This window comes from Falco naumanni, chromosome Z, assembly GCF_017639655.2.
Source record: "Falco naumanni isolate bFalNau1 chromosome Z, bFalNau1.pat, whole genome shotgun sequence".
Taxonomy (NCBI): Eukaryota; Metazoa; Chordata; class Aves; order Falconiformes; family Falconidae; genus Falco; species Falco naumanni.
This window is the reverse complement of record NC_054080.1, coordinates 62,852,865-62,878,254: the sequence shown is the minus strand read 5'-3', so window position 1 is coordinate 62,878,254 and position 25,390 is coordinate 62,852,865. Positions and strand designations below refer to the sequence as shown.

Genomic DNA, 25,390 nt, shown 5'->3' with positions numbered 1-25,390 from the left:
AGAAGTGACGTGCAGCAGCATGGCGTCGTCCGAGCCGGAGCGTAAGCGAAAGCAGCCTGAGGCGGCAGCCGGCAGCGAGGCGGCGGCGGCGGCAGAGGCAGAGGAGGAGGATGAGGAGGAGCGCTGGGTCGGGCCGCTCCCGGGAGAGGCCGCGCAGGCGAAGAAGAGGCGAGGTAACGGGGGAGCGGAGCCGCTGCCCGCCCGTTCTCTGGGGCGCGACCTTCGAGGCGCCCGCGGTGCCGCTCCCGGGCCGAGTCCGGAGCGGTGGGGTCGCCTGGGCCCCCCCCGGGCGGTGGTGGCGGGGCGGGGGCGCGGGGCCCGTTGCCTGAAGCGGTGCCTCGCACGGCCGGTGACCGGGCGGGAGGGCCCCCGGCGTGCGGCATTGCGGGCTGGGGCGCCGTTGTTCCTGGTTCCCGCGGCCAAGGGGCCCGCCTTGCAGGGCCTGCGGTGCTGGGGCCGTGCTGCTTACAGCTGCGGAGTTAGCGGCCTGCTGGATCGCTGCCCTGAGCTGGAGGAGTAGAAGTCTCTAGGCTGAATTTTGACATATGGAATTGATGTGTTCGGCAACTCACAGCTTTCTGGGCATCACTGTAACGTAAATGTGAGTTTAAAGAAGTTCGGCAGATGCAAACCTGCTGGTCCAGTAACTAACGCCATTGTGCAGGTATTACCAGTTAGGATGTAAAAATCGGAGACAAAAGCAGAAAATCTGATTATTTTAGGTGAGCCGGTTAAACAATGAAATAGGTAGGTGCTAGTGTAAACTACGATACTCGCATGGGACCTTCAGTGTCTTAACAATAGGGATAAATTTGGTTTTGAAAGAAGATTAGGTGCAGACGACCTGTTTTCTGACACTACCTTAAAAATTTGGTGTGTTGATTTTTTTTTCCCCAACGCATTTAAACAGCCAAGGTAATGGTTGCTTTGAAAAGGGGCAGTTGTATGTGTTAAAGCAGAGTTTGAGTGTCTTTAATCTACCAAGAATCAGTAAGTCTTAGCACAAAGCCACAGTGGAAACCCCTTTTGTTATGTTCGCTCAAAATCCTAGCGTATTCCTGACTAAAATGGGAGTAAGCTATTCAAGGGTAAGTGAGAACAGAAGCTAGAGGTAATGATATGGAAAAAAATGTCCTAATTTTTCTTTTTGTTCTCTTTAGTTCTGGAATTTGAACATGTTTATCTTGAAAATCTACCTTGTGCTTCCATGTATGAACGCAGTTACATGCACAGAGATGTCATTACACATGTAACATGTACTAAGTAAGTGTCTTCCTTTTTTCTGCTGTCTCTCATTGTCAGAATGTATTTTGTTCATGCTGGTGTTGTCCCATAGCCGGACTCATTAGCCGGTGCACAGTGCCAGTTCATACACTGACTCAAGGTATTTCTATCCCTTTGTTCTAGTTGCCACAAAGCAGGGAGCTAGGTGGTCACCCACAAATGCCTAGCTCTCCAAGTGTCAAAACTTTACACTTTATTTACACAGTTCAGCAAGCAAGGACATCAGCCTTCATTGGTTACAAGTTACATAACTTATGTTACTCAGTACTTTGTTTCATGTGTTCCTGCCTTAAGCAACTCTCTCACTTCTTGTTTTAATTAGTCTGCATGATCAGTCTCTGTTCTTTTCCAGTCTGGAGCATTTTTTGAGATGGTGGTTGCAATCTCCCCCTGTTGGAATTACTTTCCCCCTAGGTAGTGCTTCTTGTGATAAACTTCTCAGCTCATTCATCTTGTGGTGGTACTTTCCCCATTCAAAGAATTTGCTGGTGCTTAACGAAGCGTGTAGCAGGGCATTCGAAAATGCTTGTAACCTGGATTAACCATTAACAACTCATTTGTTCCAATGGTCTTAAAAGTCAAACTACTAACAATACATACAATTTTATTAATCATATGATATCACTAGGAAGTTTTAATTGTAGAAGTTTAATAATGGCAAGTTACTGTGTTCAGAGGTGGTATTTTAAGGTGTTTTTTGAAAATTATGGAAAGGGCTTGCTGATAATCAAGTTAAATGTTTAAATAGACTAAAAGAGGGTCTTAAAATTCATGTTGCAGTGTGCAGTATATACAGGAGTGAGAGCAACTGACTGCATCTGAACAAAATATGATTCAGCAGAAATGCACAGGTGGAGGACATAGCTTTCTTCTCTTTATGTGTGTGTGTATATATATATATATATATAAAATGGTCGTAAATAGCAACTACTGTGAAAACAGACCTAAAATAGGAGTAAAATTTATATAGTCAAAAAGGATAGTATTATATATTTATTCAATTTAGGCTGCTGACTTTTCATAGATTAATTATTTGCTTTTCCAGGAGTGATACTACCCATTCAGACAGATTGCCATAGTAATTTCTTTACAGTTCATTCTCTACACAGCATTAATTATAGTGTACATTACTACCTAGTGTGAATGTGCATAATGTGTGTATCTTATGTTTTTCTTTCTGTTTTTGTTATTTGTTTTTCCTAAATGTAGGACAGATTTTATCATTACAGCCAGCCATGATGGACATGTAAAATTCTGGAAAAAAATAGAAGAAGGGATTGAGTTTGTTAAACACTTCCGGAGTCACCTGGGTGAGAAGTTGCTTTTTCTTCTCTAAAGAACCTCACTTTTTCCTCCTCCTTTGTCTCTGTTGTTTGAAGAGGGAGTACAGATAAAGAGGAGAAGGGTTGTGAGATTCATTTACTGCAGTCAGGGATTAAATCATATCTACCTATCTTCATTCATTCCCATGTCCTGTTGAGTTTTGTTCCCAAACTGCAGGAGGGATAGGGTGAGGATAAAATATGTGGACTCCAGCACAGATCCCCTCATTCTTTGCATTGCCTCGTGCCCCGCCTGTTAGAAAACAACGTTATAGTGGGCTCCTGATCTTAACTGTCAGCTTCTTATATACAGAAGCACCATGTGAGAACAAAGGCTACCAGCCAAATACAACTATTGTGAAAAACGTATGGAAGGCTCAGTATTTTGAGTGTTATGTGTGTTAGTAGCAGGACTGTAATAGAGTTCTGCTGCTTTTTTCTCTTTTGAGAGATGCAAGTCGAAGAACACATAATTTTTACCGTATCAGAATTTTTTTCTCAACTTTTTTAAATGAACATTTTAAATGAAAGTAATTGCCGTTATAATCTTTCATTTATATATATGATTAAGTAGTTCATTATCACGTACCTGATTCTAACAGTGGTAGGATATAAAGTATTGGTTTGTGTTTGGTTCTTTTTTGGTTTTGTTTTTAAATTAAGGTTGAGTAGTTAAAGTCAAAAAAGGTGGAGAAACAGCTGAGAAACAGGTTTAAACCACTGTAGGTTTTTTTCCTGTGGAATACTGAAATGAAGGATGTCTTTTTCTCGTGTCTTAATGGTATGTTAACTTTTTAAATAGGTGTTATTGAGAGTATTGCTGTTAGTTCGGAGGGGGCATTATTCTGTTCGGTTGGAGATGACAAAGCAATGAAGGTGTTTGATGTAGTCAACTTCGATATGATTAACATGCTGAAACTTGGGTAAGTTACTTAGTTATTAAAAATGTTAGTTTGGGATTATAAATGGGGTTATTTTGCTAAAAGGTAAGTCAGTAGTTTGGATTTTTTGAGTTTTTTTTTTTCCCTCCGGTCAGATGAAGCTCAATAAACTGCATTATCTGAAATGCATCCAGTGGCTGGAGACTGCCTGACTGAATAGAAAAACTTATGACTGCATGCAACAGTACATGAGTGGAGTAGGTCTGTGCCTTTCCTCAGTGTCAAATATTATGCATAAAGAGGTGGTATTTCTCAAAATACTTAGCTAGCTGTAATTATTTTTGTTGTTGTTTGGCATTGAATTTAAAAGTCATAGCTAACTATTAGTTCCAGTAGAGAAGGGGTTTGGCCTGTGTGTGTTCTTATTTGTTGTCGTAGGGATTGAAATTTCTTCCTGTTAGAAAGAATGTTGTTGTTTTCCTAGTCTTGCTGTTGTAGGATTTCTGTAGTTATAAAGTATATAGCTGAAAAATCTCAGAGAAACAGGAGCAGATATTATTTGAATTATAACAATACTGGAGGAAAACAAGGCCTACACTGTTAAGGGAGTGGTTTTGGAGGGTTGGAGGATCATTAAGTGCTGTACCAAGACTGGCAGAAGTACTGATATTTCCATAAGCCTTTTAAAATTGGAAAAATTATTCCTCCATAGTCTACTATTGGTTAGTTAATTGTGAAACTGAATAGAAATATAAACTCAGGGGAGAAAAAAAAAGCTTTTGAGGATGCTTAGATAAAAGCTTATTTTACCTGCTTTGCTGTTTATAGTTTTAAGTATCATTGCCAAGGTAATGTACACAGCCTATAGGAATTGATTACCTCTTGGCTGTCTGCTGTGGAAAAATTCCAGTTACCCTTCATCTTTTGTTTTTGCTGCTTGTTTCTGCTTAGCAGCCCTTTATTGCGGCTAGAAATCTATTAAAATTCTAGGATGAAATAAAATGTTTAATATAAAGAAAAACTTGATTTACTGTTACAATAGAAGGTGCTTTTTTTCTGTTTGAGAATTCAGGGAAAACTGAAGTAGAGTTTGTATCAGTTTTGCATCAGTTTTGCATCAGGGATAACCTGAGAATGCTTCCTATAACATTTTTCTATAGTATATTCCCTTTATTTTTAATACATTTTTTCAACCTGAGTAATAAATACTCTCCCCTCCCCTTGTATTTTTTCAGAGATAACTGGGTTTTACATGAAGTGAACTCTTTCATGAACAACAGTGTATAGCTGTAATATAAGCACTGTCCTGAATAGCCTTTTAAAACTTCATGTTTATTGCTCTGTCTTCCACATTACTCTTTATTGAGCAGATAGTTTCTGTTGACCTGTCTGAGAAGTTTTTCAGGGCTGTTTGCTCAGATGTTCGATGGTTAATGTAGAATTCTAAGTTCTGTATGGTCTTTTCAGCTTGCATCATCTTGCCTTTCCTTGCCTGCCTTGATAGGTATATACTGGTGTGTTCCAGCGTTGATCAACTTTGTGTCAAATTTTTCAGATCCTTTCAGTTTTAACTAATACATACAGTGTAGCTATCTGCAGATCCCCATGTTTTATGCTTCCGTTAATGATCTGGAGAAGGGCAGCTGTTTCTGCAATAACTCTGGATAATGTTGCATAGATCAATGGGGCATGAGATTTATTTACTGATGTATTTATTTGATCCTATTCTTTCTAGAGAATCTGAGACAAAGTTCTGGTCATGTTTCTTTTTCTGATAATCTTTACCACACAGGCATTGAAAATCCAAGTTAGTTTCTGCCATTTGTCAGTCCTTCAGTATCTGTTAGTTAATTTGTGAAAGTTACTAAATATGAGTTTCCTATGGAGACTATAATGTCTTTGTTGTCTGTCATTTAGTTTGCATTCTGGTTCTCAAAATTTTTGCTTTTTAAAAAACAGACATAACTAATGTTATTGATCGTATCTCTGGCATGTTTTTATTGTAGAGTATGTTTTTGCTAGTAGCAAATTAATTCATAAATTCATTCAGGACACTTAATGAATATAGGGTGATTGTCTTAATTTTACTTTACATCGCTTTTTGGTTTTGTGGGTTTTTTTGCAAGATCTACTTGAACTTTTCTGTAAGTGTATGGCAAAGGTGCAGTTGTCTTCATTTCCACTCAAGCATTAATCACTTAACAGATGGAAGGGAAATATTACTGAGTCATAGAAGTTGAGTAGTAATTATTAATGACACTTGTGCTATTTAGCTAGATTTCCATCCTTATTCTTCTTTTATCCCCACCTTCTGCCTTTGCTTTCTATCACAGCCTCTTTATGAATACAGAAGCAACAGAAACAGGCTGAGCCATCCACTGAATTGTGTTGCTTGGAAAAGCTTGGTTATAACACTGTTGAATTTTAGTGAGACAAATATTAGCAGGACTAGTAAATAAAGTTCAACATTTACTTCTGATAATTAATTTCAAGTTTATAGCATAACCCGATTCTTATCTAACTAACATAATTTTTTTTGGTATGTCCTTCCACTTCTTGTTGCAGCTACTACCCTGGCCAGTGTGAATGGGTATATTGCCCTGGAGATGCCATATCTTCTGTTGCAACGTCTGAGAAGAGCACAGGAAAAATATTCATATATGATGGACGAGGAAATAACCAGCCACTTCATGTTTTTGATAAACTCCATACATCCTCTCTTACTCAGATACGGTTGAACCCTGTCTACAAAGTAGTGGTGTCTTCTGACAAATCTGGGATGATTGAGTACTGGACTGGCACTCCTCATGAATATGAATTTCCCAAGAATGTGAACTGGGAGTATAAAACAGATACTGATCTATATGAGTTTGCAAAATGCAAGGCTTACCCATCCAGTATAAGTTTTTCACCTGATGGCAAGAAAATGGCCACTCTTGGGTCTGACAGAAAAGTTAGAATTTTTCGGTTTTTGACAGGGAAGCTCATGAGAGTCTTTGATGAGTCTCTGAGTGTAAGTTTGATCTTGCTTCTCTCTGTTTTGAGCCTTTTTCTCTACTTACTTGACATTCACCTAAGTTACCATCTGTTTCTAAAGCTGAGCTTCCTTGCTGTATTTTTCTCACAGGAAAGGTTTTTTTGTGTTCTTCCTTGCCTCTTGTATTGCTTTGCCCCAAAATTAATTCTTACTGATTTATGTTAGTTATGTAGTGAAACAGAGTTGTTGATTTTTATCTGTGTTTTAAGATTGCTAGATTCCTTTTTCTTACAAAGCAATTATGGAAAATGCCCATTTCAAATAATATAATATTGAATTAGATTTGTCATCTTCTAAGAAATTTGTTAAACAGCTACATGCTCTTTTTTTTTTTTTTTTTTTTTTTTTTTTTTTTTCTCCTTAGGCCTAGTACTACAACATACCTGTTGGGTCATTAAAATAAAGGGAGTATTACTTGTATTTATTTTTAATTCTTCAGTTATGTTTGAGTGGAGTAGTCTCCCTTGAATTCTGTATTTACTAAGCATGTGGATCAGTCTTTTGCTGGATCAAAAGTTTAAAATATGGTTTAATAGTGACTTTTTTTTCTCTTTTTTTTTTCTGTAGATGTTTACTGAACTTCAGCAGATGAGACAGCAGCTACCAGACATGGAGTTTGGCCGACGTATGGCAGTTGAGCGTGAGCTGGAGAAAGTGGATGCAGTACGATTAATTAATATAATTTTTGATGAAACTGGACACTTTGTTCTCTATGGAACAATGTTGGGCATTAAGGTTATAAATGTAGAGACTAACAGGTAAGTTCCAATGACACACATTGAGATAAGTGTGTTTGTTTCGAAATCTACATTCAGTCAGATTTACAGTATATTTAAAACTTGGTATAACTGTGGGGAGCTCTAATCTTTTTTGTTGTTGTTATTTGGGAGCCTTACATTAGAGTATACGTAAGATACTTCCATGCTTTGTAATTAGTTGTTGCAGTTTTAACCATTAGTAAAATGAGGAGAAAACACAGCAAGCTTATTTATATTAAAAATGTGTAATCATTTAATCTCTAGCTAAATGGATGTGATAACGTGAAGTACATGTGGGTATGTACATGTACTTTGGGATTTTATTGCAAAAGGAAGCTGACTAGTAAATTATGTAGCAAGCTTGAATAGAGAAGCATCATAAAACCAGTTAGTAATTGTTTATTTTGAGAGGGTTTTGGAATTTTGCTTTGAGTCCTGTAGTCAGAAAGCAGACATTCTCTCATTGTGAGCAGCTAACAGTAGTTACACCTTTTTACATCTTGTACTTCAGGTGTATTCGTATCTTGGGAAAACAAGAGAACATCAGAATGATGCAGCTAGCTTTGTTCCAAGGAGTAGCAAAGAAACATCGTGCTGCAATCACTATAGAGATGAAGGCATCTGAAAATCCTGTTCTCCAGAATATCCAGGCAGATCCTACAGTAATCTGCACCGCTTTCAAAAAAAATAGGTTTTACATGGTGTGTGTGTTTTCTGTTTAAATAACTCTGTTCTTGTACTGATATTTTCTCTGCGTTATTTTTTATTTTTCTCTTTGCATCTTTCTGGTGCTTTTTGTCTTGAGTATTTGTGAACGCTGCTTTTCCAGAGGAGTCCCTTTATATTGCAAGTATATTTTAGAATTTTTAGCTTGAACTAGTTATAAATTGACTAGAATCAGCTTTACTTTTTTCATTATTGCTCAAGCAGTTTAAATAAACGATGGTTTTGACTAAATTATAGTTTTCCAAGAAGGTTATATGCTTTTGTTCTAGCTGAAAAGAAGCTTTAATAACATGTAAAAAACCGAACCAGATCTTATACTGACAAAGAAACAATAATTAACTATGTATAAAATAGGTAATAAAAATAATTAAATTCAGAGCAGCATCAGGACTTAGTAGCACCAAAGACACTGTGGGCAGCTAAGACAGGAGTTATCTTCCTGATCACAATTTAGATTTTAGGTGAGATGCAGTAATAATAATAATAATGATAAGCCAAACAGGCAAGCAATTCCAGAGTAGTTAGCAGTTGATCTGGGATGTGATCACCATAGATGTTAGAGATCAGTCTGTCTGTTACTTGTGCTGGAATTTGGTCATATTTTCCATTGGAGCAAGATAGTATAGTTTCTAAAGCTTTGTGTGGTTAATCTGTCATATATAATGGAATATATGACTCTGAAGGATTTGACAGTTGAGAAGGAAAAGTTAGACAAAATCTGGAAACATTACTCACTGTTTGAGAAAACATGATTGTATGCATGCAGAAAGACTTAGTAATGCTCATTTGATATGTAAATGTATTGCTTAACTAAGTGGATGCTCGGGTGCTCATAGGCTTATTAGATGTTTTCCTACAAGTACTATAAAATCAAATTTCTGGGATTTCTCCTGTTTTGAGGAGAATCCTCCTAAATTTGCTGGTTTTGTGTAGTTTTGTATTTATGCAGTATTGGAACAAGAGGTTTGTTTGACTTTGTAGTGAAACTGCAAGTTTTGTGATGAAATCTGCTGCTTTTGTCTGAATATAACAGAAGAACTTGATATTCTTGACTTTTTTTGGAGAAGAAGATGCTGAACTACTGTGGGCTTTCTGTTGAAAAGAGGAAGAAGTTTAAACGTAACAGATTATAAAAAGTTACTTGGATTTGCATGTAGTCATACTGGAATTTGCAACTGTGGAAATGGTCTAACATGTAACACTGAGATGCAAAGGTAGACTGAAGTATCTGTTTACATTTCAAATCTAGTTGAGTGTTTAGCAGGTTGAATAATCACATTGATGTCTTGCATGCAGAGCAGTGTGTAAGATAAGAGGGAAAGAAAGAGAAAGCCGAACAGTTAACCTTCTGTTCTTTTGTTCTTCAGTTTACTAAACGTGAACCAGAAGACACAAAGAGTGCAGACTCTGACAGAGATGTATTTAATGAGAAACCTTCTAAAGAAGAGGTCATGGCAGCCACTCAGGCAGAAGGTCCCAAAAGAGTTTCGGACAGTGCCATCATCCACACAAGCATGGGAGATATTCATATCAAGCTTTTTCCTGTTGAGTATGTATTTGGTAGTTTTTCTGTTATTTTGTTTTTCCATTATTTTGGTTCCTTCCTTCCATGCCTTTTGGTGGCAGTATCAAAGACCTACTTTTCAAGCTAGGAATAATTATTTTCTTCCCCTTTTTCTACTGTCCTTGTTTCCTGACAGTTTCTTAATACATGAAGCTAGGAATTTGACTCTGGACAATAAAAGGGTAAAAATAGGTCTAAATAACAGTGGGGGACACAGGGCTGGATTTTTAAATGGTTTTTGCTTTTATTTAAATAAAAAGTTTATTTTTTAATTTTTAATTAAATTTTATTTTTAATAATTTTTAATTAAATTTTTTATTATTTTTTAATTAAAATAAAAAAGAATTTTTTATTAAATCAGGAGTTTATTCCTTTTTTAACTTGTTCTTTCTCTGAACTGCAGATGTGGCTAGGTCATGATGCTCTTCTGTGAGCTATGTATTTTTGTAAGCCAGTGCTGTTTGATTCCATCCTGAGAAAGAACGATGATGTTGGCAGCAGCAGTAGATTTGGCAGTAGGTCTGTGTAAGCCAGAGGAATAGTAGTTTGCAACTTCCAAATGTGGCCATTTTACTACATTTTATGTTACTCCAGCTCCTTTAAGAGCAACACAAAATTTGTAGCAGCATGTCACATTAGTGATGCATGTAATTGAATGAGTTTTATGCATGACAATTGCTAAAGTTACTATGTCAGCATCAGTTCCTTGTCATGCTAATATATGCAAAGATTTCGTTGTGATAAAGTAAATTTATATATTGCATTGCTATACATGGAAACTTAAACCATGCTTCTCCAAAAACAACTTAATGTTTTGTCATAAGCACAAACTCAATTCTACCCTGTTGGGCTGATGGTCTTTTACTGCTGTCTTCACCAATGTCTCCTTGCATCAGGCCCTAGTTCCTGGAATTCATAATTGCAGTATGTAGATTGCTGTAACAGTACAGCCTTTGCCAGTGAAAGCTACGTTATTTCTTGAATTATTATTATATTTTTTTAAAATCATCAAGCTAGTGTGTCACTATATTTGCATGCATAATATTGCTGAGTGCTTCACTGCAATGGTTTGTGTGCAGTGTTGAATTAAATACAGTATTACAAGGCTTGGTTATTGTTAGGTCTGTCCTTTCTTGTTCTAGTATTTCTTCCCAGCTGAGCTTTGGATTTAAAATACCTTCAAGATGAATGTGATTAAAAAATTGAAACAAGAGCATTTAGATGTGGCTTTCTATGCCCTCCAAATCTTTGGCCATGTGCTCATGGAATAAAGTTGTGAATGACAATGTACTGCTCAGCAGGAACTGGCACTATAATCTTGTTTCATTAGTTATGCCATTGGTGCTGTGTTTCACAAGCTACTTGGCAGTACCACAAAGCTCAAGTTTAGTGTTCTTTTGTCACAGCTAAAGTAACTACAGCTATGGATTCAACTTGGCTATTTTGTCATCTGCTAGGAGAATGTGCATGACTGCATAAACCTGTCAGTGTAGATTTACCCTGGGTGCTAATCCATTTTATAAAACTAGTGGAAGAGCTGTTGCAAAGAATTTCCACTCTGGTAGCAAATCTCTCGGAAGTAAAAAATCAAGCCACAAAGATGAAGGGGTTGTTTGTTTGTTTGTTTTCCCTTTTTCTTCCATGAACAGTAATATTCCACTTCTTTACCCTGCCTCCAAACAGTGTTTGTGAGTAGCTTCAGAGGATAGCTGACTCAGCTGACTGCAAGTTCTGGAATATTAAAACATTGAATTTTTAGATTTTACTTCTTGTGTGCAACACTGGACATCTTACATATGTAGTTTAATGTAATTATAGAGGTAAAAGAGTGAACAACTTTCTGCTTAGGGACCATAGGCTCCTTAATTGTTTTCTAAATAAATTATGTAAGTAGTAAGCTGGGGGAGGAATATCTCATCAGTGGTGCCTTGAACTAGGCTTTGAGGAAATGGATTTGGTTGCTGACTGTCCTGGCTTAACCCTGGCTGCCGACTAAGCCAGACACAGCCGCTCGCGTACTCCCCCGCAGTGGGATGGGGGAGAGAATCGGAAGGGTAAAAGTGAGGAAGCTGGTGGGTTGAGATAAAGACAGTTTAATGGGTGAAGCAAAAGCCACATGTGCAAGCAAAGCAAAACAAGGAATTCATTCACCACTTCCCACGGGCAGGCAGGGGTTCAGCCACCTCCAGGACAGCAGGGCTGCATCACACATAACGGTTACTTGGGGAGACAAACGGCATCACTCCAAACGTCCCCCCCTTACTTCTTTTTCCCCCACCTTTCTATGCTGAGCATGAGATCATATGGTATGGAACAGCCCTGTGGTCAGTTGGGGTCAGCTGTCCTGGCTGTGTCCCCTCCCAGCTTCTTGTGCACCCCCAGCCTGGTGGTGGGAGAAACAGAAAAGGCTTTGGCTCTGTGTAAGCACTGATCAGCAATAACAAAAACATCCCTGTATTACCAACACTGCTGCTGCCTTCCTGGGTAATCACGCAACTTTCTTCTCCTCTCAGGTTTTTTTGTTCCTAGCTCTGGGTTTGAGGAGGTGGGGATTTGGTTTTTTCCCCTTGTTTGATGAGAGCCCTTTCTATACCGTGTGCTGAAACACTGCTCAGTACAACAGGATCTTGGTCTCAGCTGAAATCTTTATGGCCTTACCATCATACAGTTCAATATTTATTGTAGCCTGTATTTTCTGTTACATGATTTTAGGTGTCCCAAAACAGTGGAAAACTTCTGTGTGCACAGCAGAAATGGTTATTACAATGGACACATATTTCACCGTATCATCAAGGTAACTTGTACAAAACTAATTTTTTTATTGGTTTAGATACTGTGCCTTTGTGGTCAGTCCTCTCTGTTAACTCTTTCATTTCCCTTTCACACAAACTATTTCTGGAATGGCTTCAGAGTTCCTTTCAAAGTCTCAACAACTCTGAGGTTCTGAACAGCTTTATGACTTACTGGTGTTATTTTATAGTTGTTTTGCAGCTGACAAAGTGGAGAAAATCTGAAGATTGAGAGAAAGATCAATTCAGCAATCCTGCTTGAATTAAGATTTTGTTTGGTGTCAGAAGGCAGTTCTTGCAAGGCTTATTTCTGTTATACCAGAGTCAAAGTGATACAGCTTAGGTGTTTGCAGAAAGTACAGCTAGTCAGGTTTCTGTCCTTCACTAGCACTTCACTAGCAGGAACAGCAAGTATACTTGATTCTTCTTCACAAGTACTCCATTATCACTTATAGAAGCTCTGAATGCTTTGTCCTTTATCCACAGCATTTTAATGCTTCAGATTTTTTTGTAAGGTTTGAAGCAAGCTTGAAAGAAATGTTACCTCACATAAACCCCTTTTGTTTATTCTGTGTGACGACGTCATAACATCTAATTTCTGTGCAGGGTTTCATGATTCAGACTGGTGATCCAACTGGTACAGGAATGGGAGGTGAAAGTATTTGGGGAGGAGAATTTGAAGATGAGTTTCATTCAACTTTACGACATGACAGACCATACACACTCAGCATGGCTAATGCAGGACCAAATACCAATGGATCTCAGTTTTTTATAACAGTAGTGCCAACTGTAAGTAGTATTAAAAGCTCAATTTAAGGTCTGACATGCTAACTAGACAGTAAAAGTATTTTTTTTTCTGATGGAAAAAGGAACACACTAGTACTATCTAAATAATCCTTTCTTTTTTATTTCACAAATAAATGCTGTGCACAATGTGTACTGTGTAGGCTTCACCATCTAAGAAATAGAAAAGTATTTTGTCAGTTGCGATCAGGAGGCCTTTTGCCTTTAATTGGAGTAAGGGCAGTATCAGATTCTTAGTACATCAGGCATGTTTGCAGCTGTGTGTTACTAGAGTATGTTATATTAATATATAATGGTTTAATATGGTGCTAGGATGACTAATATTACCTAGCTGCAGCTATACAAAGAAGGCAGTATTCAGGTTTGAAAACTTCCTTTGATCTGTATACAATTTCACAGCTAAAAAAAATTTTGGTATGTGAATCTAACAGATATAAACCAAATCCTTAAAGGTGCCACTTACAAAACCTGCATTCTTCTAGCACTTATTTCAAAGTCATGTATCTTTTAAAAAAACCAACAAACACCACCCATTTACCTTAATTTTGAGGCTTAGTAAGTTACATCAGTGCCTATATGCAGATTGCAAAGTGGGCATACTGTATGAATGTGACTTTGAATTAAGTAGTATTCTGGACTGGCACTTACTGTTTAGTTGTGAAAGTACCATGAAATAGACTGAAACAGCATTTCTGTGAACTGAGAATACACTTTAAAATAAACTGTGAAGTGCTACTGCATTGCTAGAACTTGGCCTCTGTAGTACCTGAAGAAAACAATAGAAAAGCTGAGTTTACTTGCATATGAGTGTGTATTACCTGTAGCCTAATATTTACTTTCATGCTAATATTGATACGGAGTTAAGTTTCATAGCCTGAACATATAAAATGTATCCATGTACACCTGTTCTGGGTCAGTCTCTTTCTGGTTTGGTACCTAACCTGCATGCTGCTTTCTATTTTAATATGCTTTTTCTTTCTTCTCCTGTGCCCTCAAACAGCCGTGGCTAGACAACAAGCACAGTGTGTTTGGACGGGTGACTAAAGGAATGGAAGTTGTTCAGAGAATCTCAAATGTAAAAGTCAATCCCAAAACTGACAAGCCCTATGAGGATATCAGCATCATTAACATCACAGTGAAATAAGTTAGGAGCTGAAGGCTCCAGCTTAAGCAGAAACAACTTGGCACAGTGGGACCCAAAAAGGGACCCAGAAGGAACAGAAACATTCTGGGTAACTCCTAGATATAAGTGCCAGGACAGAGCAATCACCAGTTCTACTATTTTTAATATACCTAAAGTGCCCTAAGTCTGTATTTCTGGTAAGTTCATATTTTAAAGTAAAAACATACACGTTTCTTACAAAGTCTACTGTTTTTCTTGCATCTCTTCTATGCAAAACTGAATATTAAAAAAAGTACACGATGTCTCAGGATAATGTTTATAAAACAGTTTGTAAATTTTTCATGCTTATTTGCATCTTTTATATCTAATCAATCCCTTTCAAAGTATTGAAATCTTTGACAGAGAAAAAGGTCAGAAATCCTAAACTGAGTGAACTCTTCAATCACATGTACATGCATGAAAAATTGGATTGCTATGATACTGTTTGTTCTGACAAAGTGTGTAATCAACCTCTGTCCTTTAAAAATGGTTGTGTTTGTGTCTTCTGTGTCTAAAAGCAACGGTTAACTCTTGGAATGCCAGCATACAAAGTCCTGTGCAACTTCTTTGGCACTGCCAATTTTTTTTTCTTTCAGGGTTTGCTTTCTCATTATTTAGCTTAGGAAGTCTGTTTCTGCCTTCATTTTTACCTGAAGTCCTACAAATATGGCAATCACCTCAACTTAAGCTCACAGCAGGTGATTCTGGTGCCGTCCTCAATGAAAGCTCATACAACATCTGAAGCTGTTGTGAATCTGGGGCTAGATATGGTCCTGTTACTATGTTGGATAGTTTACATTTACTCTATAGTAACATTATGTCCACGTAACACCACTGCACTAGTACAAGACTCAAGAGTTTACAACAGTTCTGGTGACTTCATGAAATGAGATGTGATGCATGCTAATCAGATTCAGTCCCTCAAAAGCTGCTACTACTGAGAAGGTTATCTTCAGTGAGATAAAGGGGTATCTTCAGGGATTAATAACAAAAATGCTACAGTAAGTTAAATGTAGCACACTTCAATTCTGAGATGACCTTAAAAAAAAAGACAAGTTTATTTAAATCGCAAAATTTTAGATACTTTTATTGAAAAGAATTTATTTTCTGGACAACTCGAATTGCAGCAGCTCATTAATTGTTTCCACTAAAAGAGCCCTTTTCAAGAAGCCTTTACATAACATCCACACCTCCTCCCAGCAGTTCAGAGTAAGAGCTATCTCACAATAAACTCCTCATGTACCACATAGCGCACAAGAAATCTGAAGATAGCATACAGTAAAACCGTATCAACTGGTATTTCTTAGTTAGCTTAGACACGCTATTTTTGAGCTGAGATTCTTTCAAGAAAGCCACAACATAGTCACTGGATGTATTTACTCAGTTTCACAATTAAGGTCAACATCCTGTGAGAAGTTATTTCAAATAATCCTCGTAGTTAATAATGCTTGAGTAAGTTCTAGTTGAGGAAATACTCCAATTACATATTGCAAAGTCAGTACACTGAAAACTAAAGTTCAGTAAAACTGGTAAAACAAGCTTAAAATTTGTAACTGAAGCAGTTTATATGTAGTATTGATTTATAATACAAATAAACTTCTTAGTGTACCTGTTTACACTGAAGAGTTCACAGACATATGCAACACTTTCACAGTTACTTCAATCCATCTTAAATAAATTCCATTTAACAACACTTTTATGGTGGCATTACATGTGTCACAAGAAAGCCTTTGTACTCAGAGAACATGCACTAGTGAGAATTCCTCCTCTGCCCTCTAATGTTACAAAAAATCCAAACTGGTCACCTTGAACGAAGGGAACTATACTGAGAGGCCTGTATAACTGAGGCAAAAGCCAGCTAAAGTAAAATTCATAATTAAGATTTTTCTAAAGAATGCATGTCTTCTCTGTTAAATATATTCCAGGAAGAGGTATCTACAATGCTTAGCAGAAATTGTTCTTATTTTAAAAAGAACTACAAAGGGACAGTCAGCCCCAACTAGGTCTGGGGCTTCTCTGCAGTACAGGCTAAGCATGTGCTCCAGTCAGAGCCGCCAACTGTCTATTGGGCAAGAAGTTACAGGCTGGGAGCAACAAACATTTTTTTAGTTCGGTAGGTGCACCGAACTTACAACTTCATTGTAAATAATTTCCAAAATTATCAGCTTGTCTGAAGAAAGAGCAAATACCCCTTCTCAGTGCCTATGTACATATGTTGGCATTGAAACCCATTTCACAAACATTTAACTAATTTAAAGCTTAGTGTTCTTCCAGCTACTATTCAAGTCATTAGACTTGCTGAATCTGAAGCTGCATTTATCACCATTTACAGGAAATTTAAGTAACAAGAGAAAACTACAGGCAGATGTCATTATGAGGAAGTAGTTACCTTAACTGCTTCCTCTTGACAAAAAGTGCAAATGTACTAAATTATTTGTTTATACATTCTTGGCTTTACCTATGGTATGTAGTGGGAAAACATAAAATTGGTAGTATTACAATAAAAGCCATAGCCACAGATAATTGGATACATTTCCTTTGCCAGGTGAGGTTCACAGCTGTCACAGATAAACATGATTTTCAGTGTGGCAAAAATATCTCCCATCTGCAAAAAACACTGCTCAATTCCACTGTCTGGTTCTCCTAATTCACCTGTGCTCCATTAAGGAAAGTGATGATGAAGAGTTTTGATATATTGGCCATGCTCTTTGTAGCTCTTCTAGCAACACGAAGAGGTCCATGGCATGGCTTCTTCCATTGGCAATGCTGCACACTTGAAAAGGAGGGCACAACATTCTTGTGCATGTACCAGACAAATAAAATTGTTAGCAGTTGCATATGTAGAAAAAAAATAAATAATAATAAAAAAAGACATCCTTAAATCGTTGCAGTCTTCCCTAAATTTAAACAGCATTACACCTATGTTTAACAGGTTTGTGAATGAGTAATCTTCAAGAATAGAGGCACTGGTGATAGTTCCATGTAAAAGATACAGAAAGAACTGAAAATCTTATTATGGAAGTTTTATATCACATTTTAGCATCTGCTCTTCTCTAAGGGTTAGAACTAGTGTATACTATTGTGTTACTGAATATTTTAAGGCCACTACCTTAATCTGGAAGCATGACTTCTACATAAGAGTACAGAGCTGGACTGACATTGCACCACATCACTTCTTTAGGAAGTTTTCAGTTTTTTTTTAATTTCATTTGACTTCTTGAGGAGCAAGTTTAATCTCTAAAGGTAGATTACATCCTCAAGCATGCACAAAATGCTTTCACCTCAGTCTCACTATAGTCTATCCATAAATAGTTTAGCATGTGTAGAAACAAAAAAAAACCAAACCCTGACTAACCCCTCCCCCCCAACTAGAAAATGACTGGCTAAACAATGCCACAGCCCCCTAGCCCTGCAAAGCTGCACCTAATTCTCAGTCTTCTTTGCCCAGTTATGCTGCCTTCCAGTAACAAACAGGGAAGCTAATAAATAATGGGCAAAACATTTTCCTTTTGTATTGTATTTGCATGTAATTTTCAATGCCAACTTGAAGTGAATGCATTCTTTAGATGTTAAAGAGTAGAACCATTTACTTCTGACTAGTAGACTGAGCTGGCTATTCTAATAACTTGAGACAGATTTTGGAATAGTTTCCTGGAAAAGGATTTCTAACTAACTCAAAATTAACCAATTAAGTGCTGTAAACTTGTTATAATTATTATGTGAACTCCCATGCATATTTTATCAGGGAAGAATTTTAAATTTTAACAACTTAATTTAATCAAAAGAGATCAAGGCACCCTTGTAATGGGTCCATTCCACTAGTTGTAAATGTATCACATTTCAAAAACACTATAACAGCACAAGTTTACCGAACCAATTATCCAGTCTAAGATAAAGACCTACATTTTTCTGTAACCACCAAGTTAAATAAAGTCCCCTTTTCAGACAGCACACCTGGCTACAAAATCCTTAATCGTGCAAACAAGACAAAACAGTAAACTACAGCCTTAAGTTACAGCCTGTAAAATTTAAGCCACATCCAGGACACCAGCAGCCACTAACTGCCTCGACAGCCAGTCCAATCCTTCATAAAGTCCTGTACCACTTCGGGCATCACAACCCTGAATATACCAGCTACGGCCACAGCAGAGCTTGTGGAGACTCAGCAGTTCTGTGATTTCTTCCACTGAAAGCGCACCTGCCACATCCTGCAGGAGTCAGATACAAAGACTTGATTATTCTTCTGTATTGTTTGAAGCATTTTATTTTTAACTGATGGCTTAGACTGAAGCTACAGATCACATAAAAGCTTTCTAAACACAAAAGCCAAACAAAACAGTTATGCATTTACTACTTGCTACCATCAACCAAAAACTGGTTGCTGAATCCACTGAGCATTCTAGCATAACTTAGTTTACCAGCCTTAAACATAAAAGAAAGCATCTACGTTTTATGATTTCCACATTACAATTCCCTTATCGTAGCAGTGGGTTCAGAAAGTCGGAATTTGATACACAAACTGAGGAAAAGACTAACAGAGTGAAAAAAATCACAAGTACCTGTTTATTAGCAAAGATCAAGAGCAAGGCATCCCGCAATTCCTTCTCTGTTAGTAATTTTGCAAGTTCACTGTGTGCTTCACTGACCCTGTCTCTGTGACTGCTATCAACAACAAACACCACCGCTAAAAAAGACAGAGAGAAATGTTTTACACACATTTAAATATAAACTCTGTAAAATTAGCTTTCAACTTACACAATTCTTCTGTTCTAGCAGTATTCTATGTGAAGTTTCTTAGCAGTGTGCAACTTGAATTTCAAATCCAGGACTGGGAAATGCCTTACATATCTCTGCACTTTTGAAAAAAATCTAAAATTCATCCTAAAACAAGGAAAAAAAAGTCTGAAGTCTTTTGCCTAGTCTAACATAAAGGGTGTTATTTTAAGTACTTAGGTCTAAACGCAGATTTACTATGTATGGATTGAGTATCTCCGTTTAAACCATTTCTTGATCCATTTATAGTCGATCAACTCCCACATGACTGTTCCAGTTTCCCTTAACTGGCTGTAAAATCTGCAAGTCCAGCCAAATCAGCACAGCTGCCTTCAGCTACAGACTACACAAACCAGAGAAGATTGTCATGGACCCCAGGCAGCAATAGTACATTTTACCATCCACTACACGGACTAACCAAGATGCCAGAAAGAATGGACAGTCAGGGAGGCAGAGCTAGAGGACAGGATTTAAAGTCATTACAGATTTTTGCAATGAAAAAACTCCCAAAACCAAAACTCAACAAAAATTACTGCAGGTATGCACCAGGTTAACTGCTTAGATTTCTCTCCAACATACAATTCTTCGAGGCAGACATGATTCCACGCTGCTGGCATTTACACAGTAAGTTTTAAGGGGACAACAGAAATCCCAAAATGCAATTTTTGACAGTTTCAAAAGATGAACAATTTAAAATGTTCAAGTTTGCAATGATGGCTGAAATAATGCACAAAGTGGAGCACATAAACTGACGTCTGTCATTCCTAAGTATTTCAGATAAATCTCCATAGTTGTTTTCCAATTTATTCATTAATTCATTCAGACTTAACAGAAGAACAGCATGAATTTCTAAGTTGGCACCATTTACATCAGTGTTTTCAGAATCAGTCATCTAGCCTATGACCAGATATTACACTTCAACACCAAGTCAGAAGTTACAGAACTTTGTAGAATTTTTTAAGTTGCCAACTGAAGGCTCCTAAAGGCTAAGTATTTTCATTTCAAGTGCTATCTAAATTTCATACCTGGCAAGTACTACTTCTCACTATGCAAACTCGGAACACTGCACCTTGTTTGTTGTCAGCTAGGACAAGTTTTTCTGAGATTCTAATTTTGTTTGGCTCCATGAACTGTCTAATGGATTTAGAGAATGCACCTTTATCATGCAGCAGACATTATGACCAACTGGATTAAAATTTCTTAGCTCATGAACCTAGCAGCTGTACTTTGCATTAGATGAACAATTTTCTACAGTTATAAATTAGTTCTATTAATAACCTTTCTGGCATTGAAATACAAGCTAAAAGACAAAATACAGTTTAAAAGTTGTATTACATCTTACCTTGTGTATTGAGATAATAATGTTTCCACAATGGCCTCAGTTTGTGCTTCCCTCCTACGTCCCAAATAGTAAACTTCAAATTCTTGTATTCTACTGTTTCAACATTAAAACCTAGAATAAAAATACTGAAGTTATATAGTCTTGTTCAGTATGAATATAAAATAATCAAATTCTAGAGTTAAGTCAAACATTCAGAAAAATCATTACTTTAAATTGTGGCTACTAACCTATTGTTGGAATTGGCTGCATGAATTCATCTTGCTTTAACTTAAACAAAATAGTTGTTTTCCCAGCTCCATCTAATCCTAGAGTGACAACCCGAATTTCCATTTTTGGTCCAATATGTACCCTGTTGTCCTGGAAGAAACGGCAAACATAAGAGCAAATTTAGGAAATTTCAATTAGGAAATCCTTATGTTTAAGACACTTATCTTAACATTAAATGGATGGACTCCAAAAATACAAGGCACAACCACCAATCACCTCGAGCAACAATATACACTAAAATATCCAATAAACTATGGTTTACTTGAAGATAGTCTTCTTGGGTACTCCTGGTGCTGGTAAGGGTTAGCAGTTTGCCATACTTGCTTCAACACTCATGGGTAAGTGCTCTTTACTTATCTCTGGTACCATTTCCTTAATCACTTTCCCTCTCACCAGTAAATACACATAAATATGTAGGATGATGTCCTGGTTTTGGTTGGGATAGAGTTCATTTTCTTCCTAGCAGCTAGTACAATGCTGTGTTTTGGATTTAGTACAAGAACACACAGATGTTTTTAGTTGTAGCTAAGTAATTTTTATACCAAGTCAAGGACTTCTCAGTTTCTCAGGCCTTGCCAGTGGGAAGGCTGGGTGTGCACAAGAAGCTGGGAGGGGACACAGCCAGGACAGCTGACCCCAACTGACCACAGGGCTGTTCCACACCATATGATCTCATGCTCAGCATAGAAAGCTGGGGGAAGAAGAAGGAAGGGGGGGACGTTTGGAGTGATGCCGTTTGTCTCCCCAAGTAACCGTTATGTGTGATGCAGCCCTGCTGTCCTGGAGGTGGCTGAACCCCTGCCTGCCCGTGGGAAGTGGTGAATGAATTCCTTGTTTTGCTTTGCTTGCACATGTGGCTTTTGCTTCACCCATTAAACTGTCTTTATCTCAACCCACCAGTTTCCTCACTTTTACCCTTCCGATTCTCTCCCCTATCCCACTGCGGGGGAGTACGCGAGCGGCTGTGTCTGGCTTAGTCAGCAGCCAGGGTTAAACCACAACACACGACCAATTGCTATTCTCATATATAACACTCCACAGCCACTGCCCTCCTTTGACCAAGACAAAATAGCACTCTCTCTTCAAATAAAGATCACACTCCTGGGGGCCATTTCCTTGCCAACAAGCAAAGCACATGAAGACATTTCAACCTTATTCGGTCAAAGTCCTCACAAATACATAGGTAACAATCCATTGGAAACACTATATTAACAACATCTGGGAAAAAATTATTATATAGAAACATATTTCTTGAAAGATTTTCAGTATCTTGTCCTAGAATTCTCCAAACCATCCCTTCAGAGCTTTATACATGGTGTTTCCCTTGATGGTTTATAAGGAAGGAACAGCACTATCCATATTTTTTGTATCATCAGTGAAATAAAAAAATCTGAATAAAATCTACTCACTTTCAATAGTGCAAAGGACTTCTCCCTCTCTCCTTAAATCTCCACAATATTCACTAGATATGGAATGTTCCTCTGACCTGGTACTGTTTGAAATGCTTTTAAAACTTTATAACGGATGCAGCCTTTGATGCCTGATAAGTTCCTGAGAAAGACCTTTTCAGTGATATAATAACAGTTTACCATTTTCTGAAGATTTTATTTCTGTCTGAAATCTGTTGTCAAACACAGACCTTTCAAGATACAGCAAGCCTTGCTACAAGTCACAACAGTGGCCATCAGCAAAAAGTATTCTAAAAAACCATTGTATATAAAGAACGCTTTAGATTTTGTAAGAAGTGAGAAAACATAAAAAGTAAGAAAATGAAGTAATTATCTTCACCTTAATTTTTTATGGCTGCTGCAGTTTTTGTGACACATGATATTTGATTTGGCATGTCTGAAATGCGGCATCTAAGCTTCAGAAGATTTCATAAAAATACCAGTTTGTCACAGGAGAAAAGCAACAAAAGACCCATTTTTTTCTAAAGAAAACTGAGGTGTAAAGAGGCACTGGAAGACTTCTGGGTCCTATTTCAGTTAATAAGTCCAGCTGACTATCACAGCTTAGGTGGCTGCAACCATTCTCTTTCCAAATGCTCAGAAATTAGCAATCAAAATTTTCTGAATCAGGTTAAGAGCTCCTAAAGGCAAAACCAGACATCCACAATGCATCTCTGACTCAGCCCTGTGAGATGGCAGCGTCAATTAACTCTGAATACACAGTATACAACTCATCAACGGTGAAATGTGAATGCTGCTTCATTTATGGGTTTGCATTGGGAGTTTGCAGAAGCATTCTCCCTGACCTTGCTAACTCTGATCTCTGCTGAATCAGGGAGGGGCAGAAGTGAAAATGTTGCATTTATTGATCTGACAAAGCAGTTATTACATGGAAATTCAAATATACTGAAGTTACAGAGCAAAGTATTTAAAAGAAATTGAATTTCTGGTATCAACAAGGACTGGGACAGTCACCATGGAAGCATCCATTCCTTTACAGTAAAGGCTTCAACAGCGACAATTAAATCCTCAGTTTCTTCTTGACAAAAATAGTTCCTATTACTCTTTCACTCATGCAGAACCAAAAAAAACCCCATAAATTAAAGTACTTCTTGTTCTTTAAAGTTTCAAACTTATTTACTCTCCTATGCGGAAAGTATCACCATTCTCAAACTCCAAATAATTTCACTCTTCTCAAACAATAGGTGGTATTGAAAAGATATATAAAGCAATAAGAAAAAAAACAACTTAGAAGATGAACTGTCTAAGCCATCAGTGAATACAAAGCAACTATAAGACAAATAAATGAATGTAAAGAAATACATTATTTTTAATATAATAAAATGAAAGTTACTAGCATTATTGCATTTAAAAACAGGTGTGCAATTTTCAGAAAACAAAATATTAATAAACATTCAGCAGAAGTTATGTGTCCTCATGAAAAAGCCAAAATACATGGAAAAATAAAGGGTAGATTCCTGATCTGAGTTGAATGTAGAACAAATCATGGATGTTTCCAAGGAAAGGTGTCCCTAGAATTCACAAATAGTATCTTACGTATTTAAAAGAAAGCAGCTCATGTTCAAACAAAGCTACTGACTGATGGAGTCAATGTCAAATGAATGTTTCTCACACTAATTATAACACCACACTGGTTTTGTTGCTTAAATACCAGACGGTACTCATTATAGGGTAAGACACTGTGGCTGTGATACTGAACTGCCTAAATTTGCTGCAACAAATACAGCATCATAATGAACATACATAGTTCTTGCTTTCTTTTAAATTACACTTGAGACTTCATAAAGTGGATAGCTGTACTTTCATGAAATTAAGAATACCTTTGTAAAAGTGACAGGTATGCTAGCATCCAGCTGTACGTGATCTGCAAGTTCTGTAAATTGCTGCTGCTGTTTCTGTAATGTCTCTAGCAATCTTGTAATTTCCTGTTTGGCCAACACTACTCTGCAGTCATCCTAAACAGACAAAAAAACAACAGCATGCTTTTCCTTTAGTAACTTACTTAAAATAATTAAACACAATGTAAATATATTGGCTGGAAATGCATCACTTTCAATAGAAATACTCTAGTTAAAGAAACTCACATTCACAAAATAGATTTATTTAAAATTGCAGTACAAATGTGAAGGCTTTGTCATTCTTTCTTAATACTAATAAATACTAAATAGTTCTGCATTTTTTAAAAAACTTTTTCTTTGAGCCTTCTTAGTCCTGTAGGAATAAGAATATAAATAACAAGAGACAGTAATGTAATATAAAAATAATATATCATTCAACTATCATTTCAGCAGCTTGAATACAGCAGCTGCTTTGCAGTATACAGCAACACAAGGCAACGCAATTAACATGAAAAGATTAATATCCACCCATCAATGATGAGGACATTTGCATAGTTAAAAAGTACATCTGACTAAGCAACCGGACACTAGGTCTAAGCAAAGTTTTAAAAACTACAAACACATTACTAAAATAATTTCCCACATTGTTTACTGTTTGCTACATACACTATTTACTTCTTCACACATTTAAGATATTCAATTACTTGTATTACAAGTGCTACCAGAAGTTTAGTCCTAAAACACTTTTGCCTACCAGCCTCATATGACAACTATCTTCAAACACTTATACTGGTGTTTACAGTGACACTGTAAAATCCTTCCCATAAATCTTGTAGCTTTTTGCTTTGATTTCATCTCTCCTTTCAACTATCCTCACAAATAACCAGAAATTACTCCAGACAAGATAACCATGCCACAGAATTTCCAGCAACTGGAGGACTTGAACGCTTTTGTACTGACTATCCTTGTCTAACACCCCCTTGTAATGAATACTTCAGTCTCATGTTGTATAATTATTGTTTTAACATTGTAAAGTAAATAAAAATGCAGAGTACCATCTAATATTTTCATTTGTGGCCTTAACTTAATTTGCGGTTCCATCTATCTTGACATACGTTAACAGCTCACTTGCCAACCCACCTGTTGTAAAGTCTTTTCACAATGAAGGCAAGCTGTTGAAACCTGGGACAAAAGGATCGTCATATCTTCTTGCTGTTGCCTAAGCCAAATCAACTTCTCTCTCACATGAGCATCAACAACACTAAGAGCCATTTCCTCCTGACGGCAAAGGGTTTCATGAAGATCAGAAAAATAGGCTCGGACACATGAGCGAGCGTTCTCTGCAGTCCCTGGTACCTACAGTGTTGCAGTCAG

At 37.3% G+C, this 25,390-nt stretch overlaps 2 protein-coding genes across 3 annotated transcripts in view; one reads left to right on the top strand and one right to left on the bottom strand.

The window, feature by feature from the left end:
• The first annotated feature begins 19 nt into the window (after positions 1-19).
• On the top strand, positions 20-17,231 carry PPWD1 (peptidylprolyl isomerase domain and WD repeat containing 1). Its single transcript, XM_040579316.1, has 11 exons — positions 20-173; positions 1,161-1,263; positions 2,494-2,594; positions 3,409-3,529; positions 6,053-6,500; positions 7,092-7,282; positions 7,794-7,983; positions 9,376-9,557; positions 12,285-12,366; positions 12,968-13,150; positions 14,166-17,231. The coding sequence occupies exons 1-11, from the start codon at positions 20-22 to the stop codon at positions 14,307-14,309; spliced, it is 1,899 nt and encodes a 632-aa protein (XP_040435250.1). The 3' UTR covers positions 14,310-17,231.
• The window catches only part of TRIM23 (tripartite motif containing 23), a 24,986-nt gene continuing 14,986 nt past the window's right edge, over positions 15,391-25,390 (bottom strand). Inside the window, exons 6-11 of one of the 2 annotated variants that reach the window (XM_040579317.1) lie at positions 25,157-25,372; positions 23,999-24,133; positions 20,670-20,799; positions 20,443-20,553; positions 18,887-19,011; positions 15,391-18,535 (exon numbers count right to left, since the gene is read on the bottom strand). In XM_040579317.1, the coding sequence (XP_040435251.1) occupies positions 18,356-18,535; positions 18,887-19,011; positions 20,443-20,553; positions 20,670-20,799; positions 23,999-24,133; positions 25,157-25,372 (897 nt within the window). In that variant the 3' untranslated portion in view covers positions 15,391-18,355. The other variant, XM_040579318.1, reaches the window with a different exon arrangement.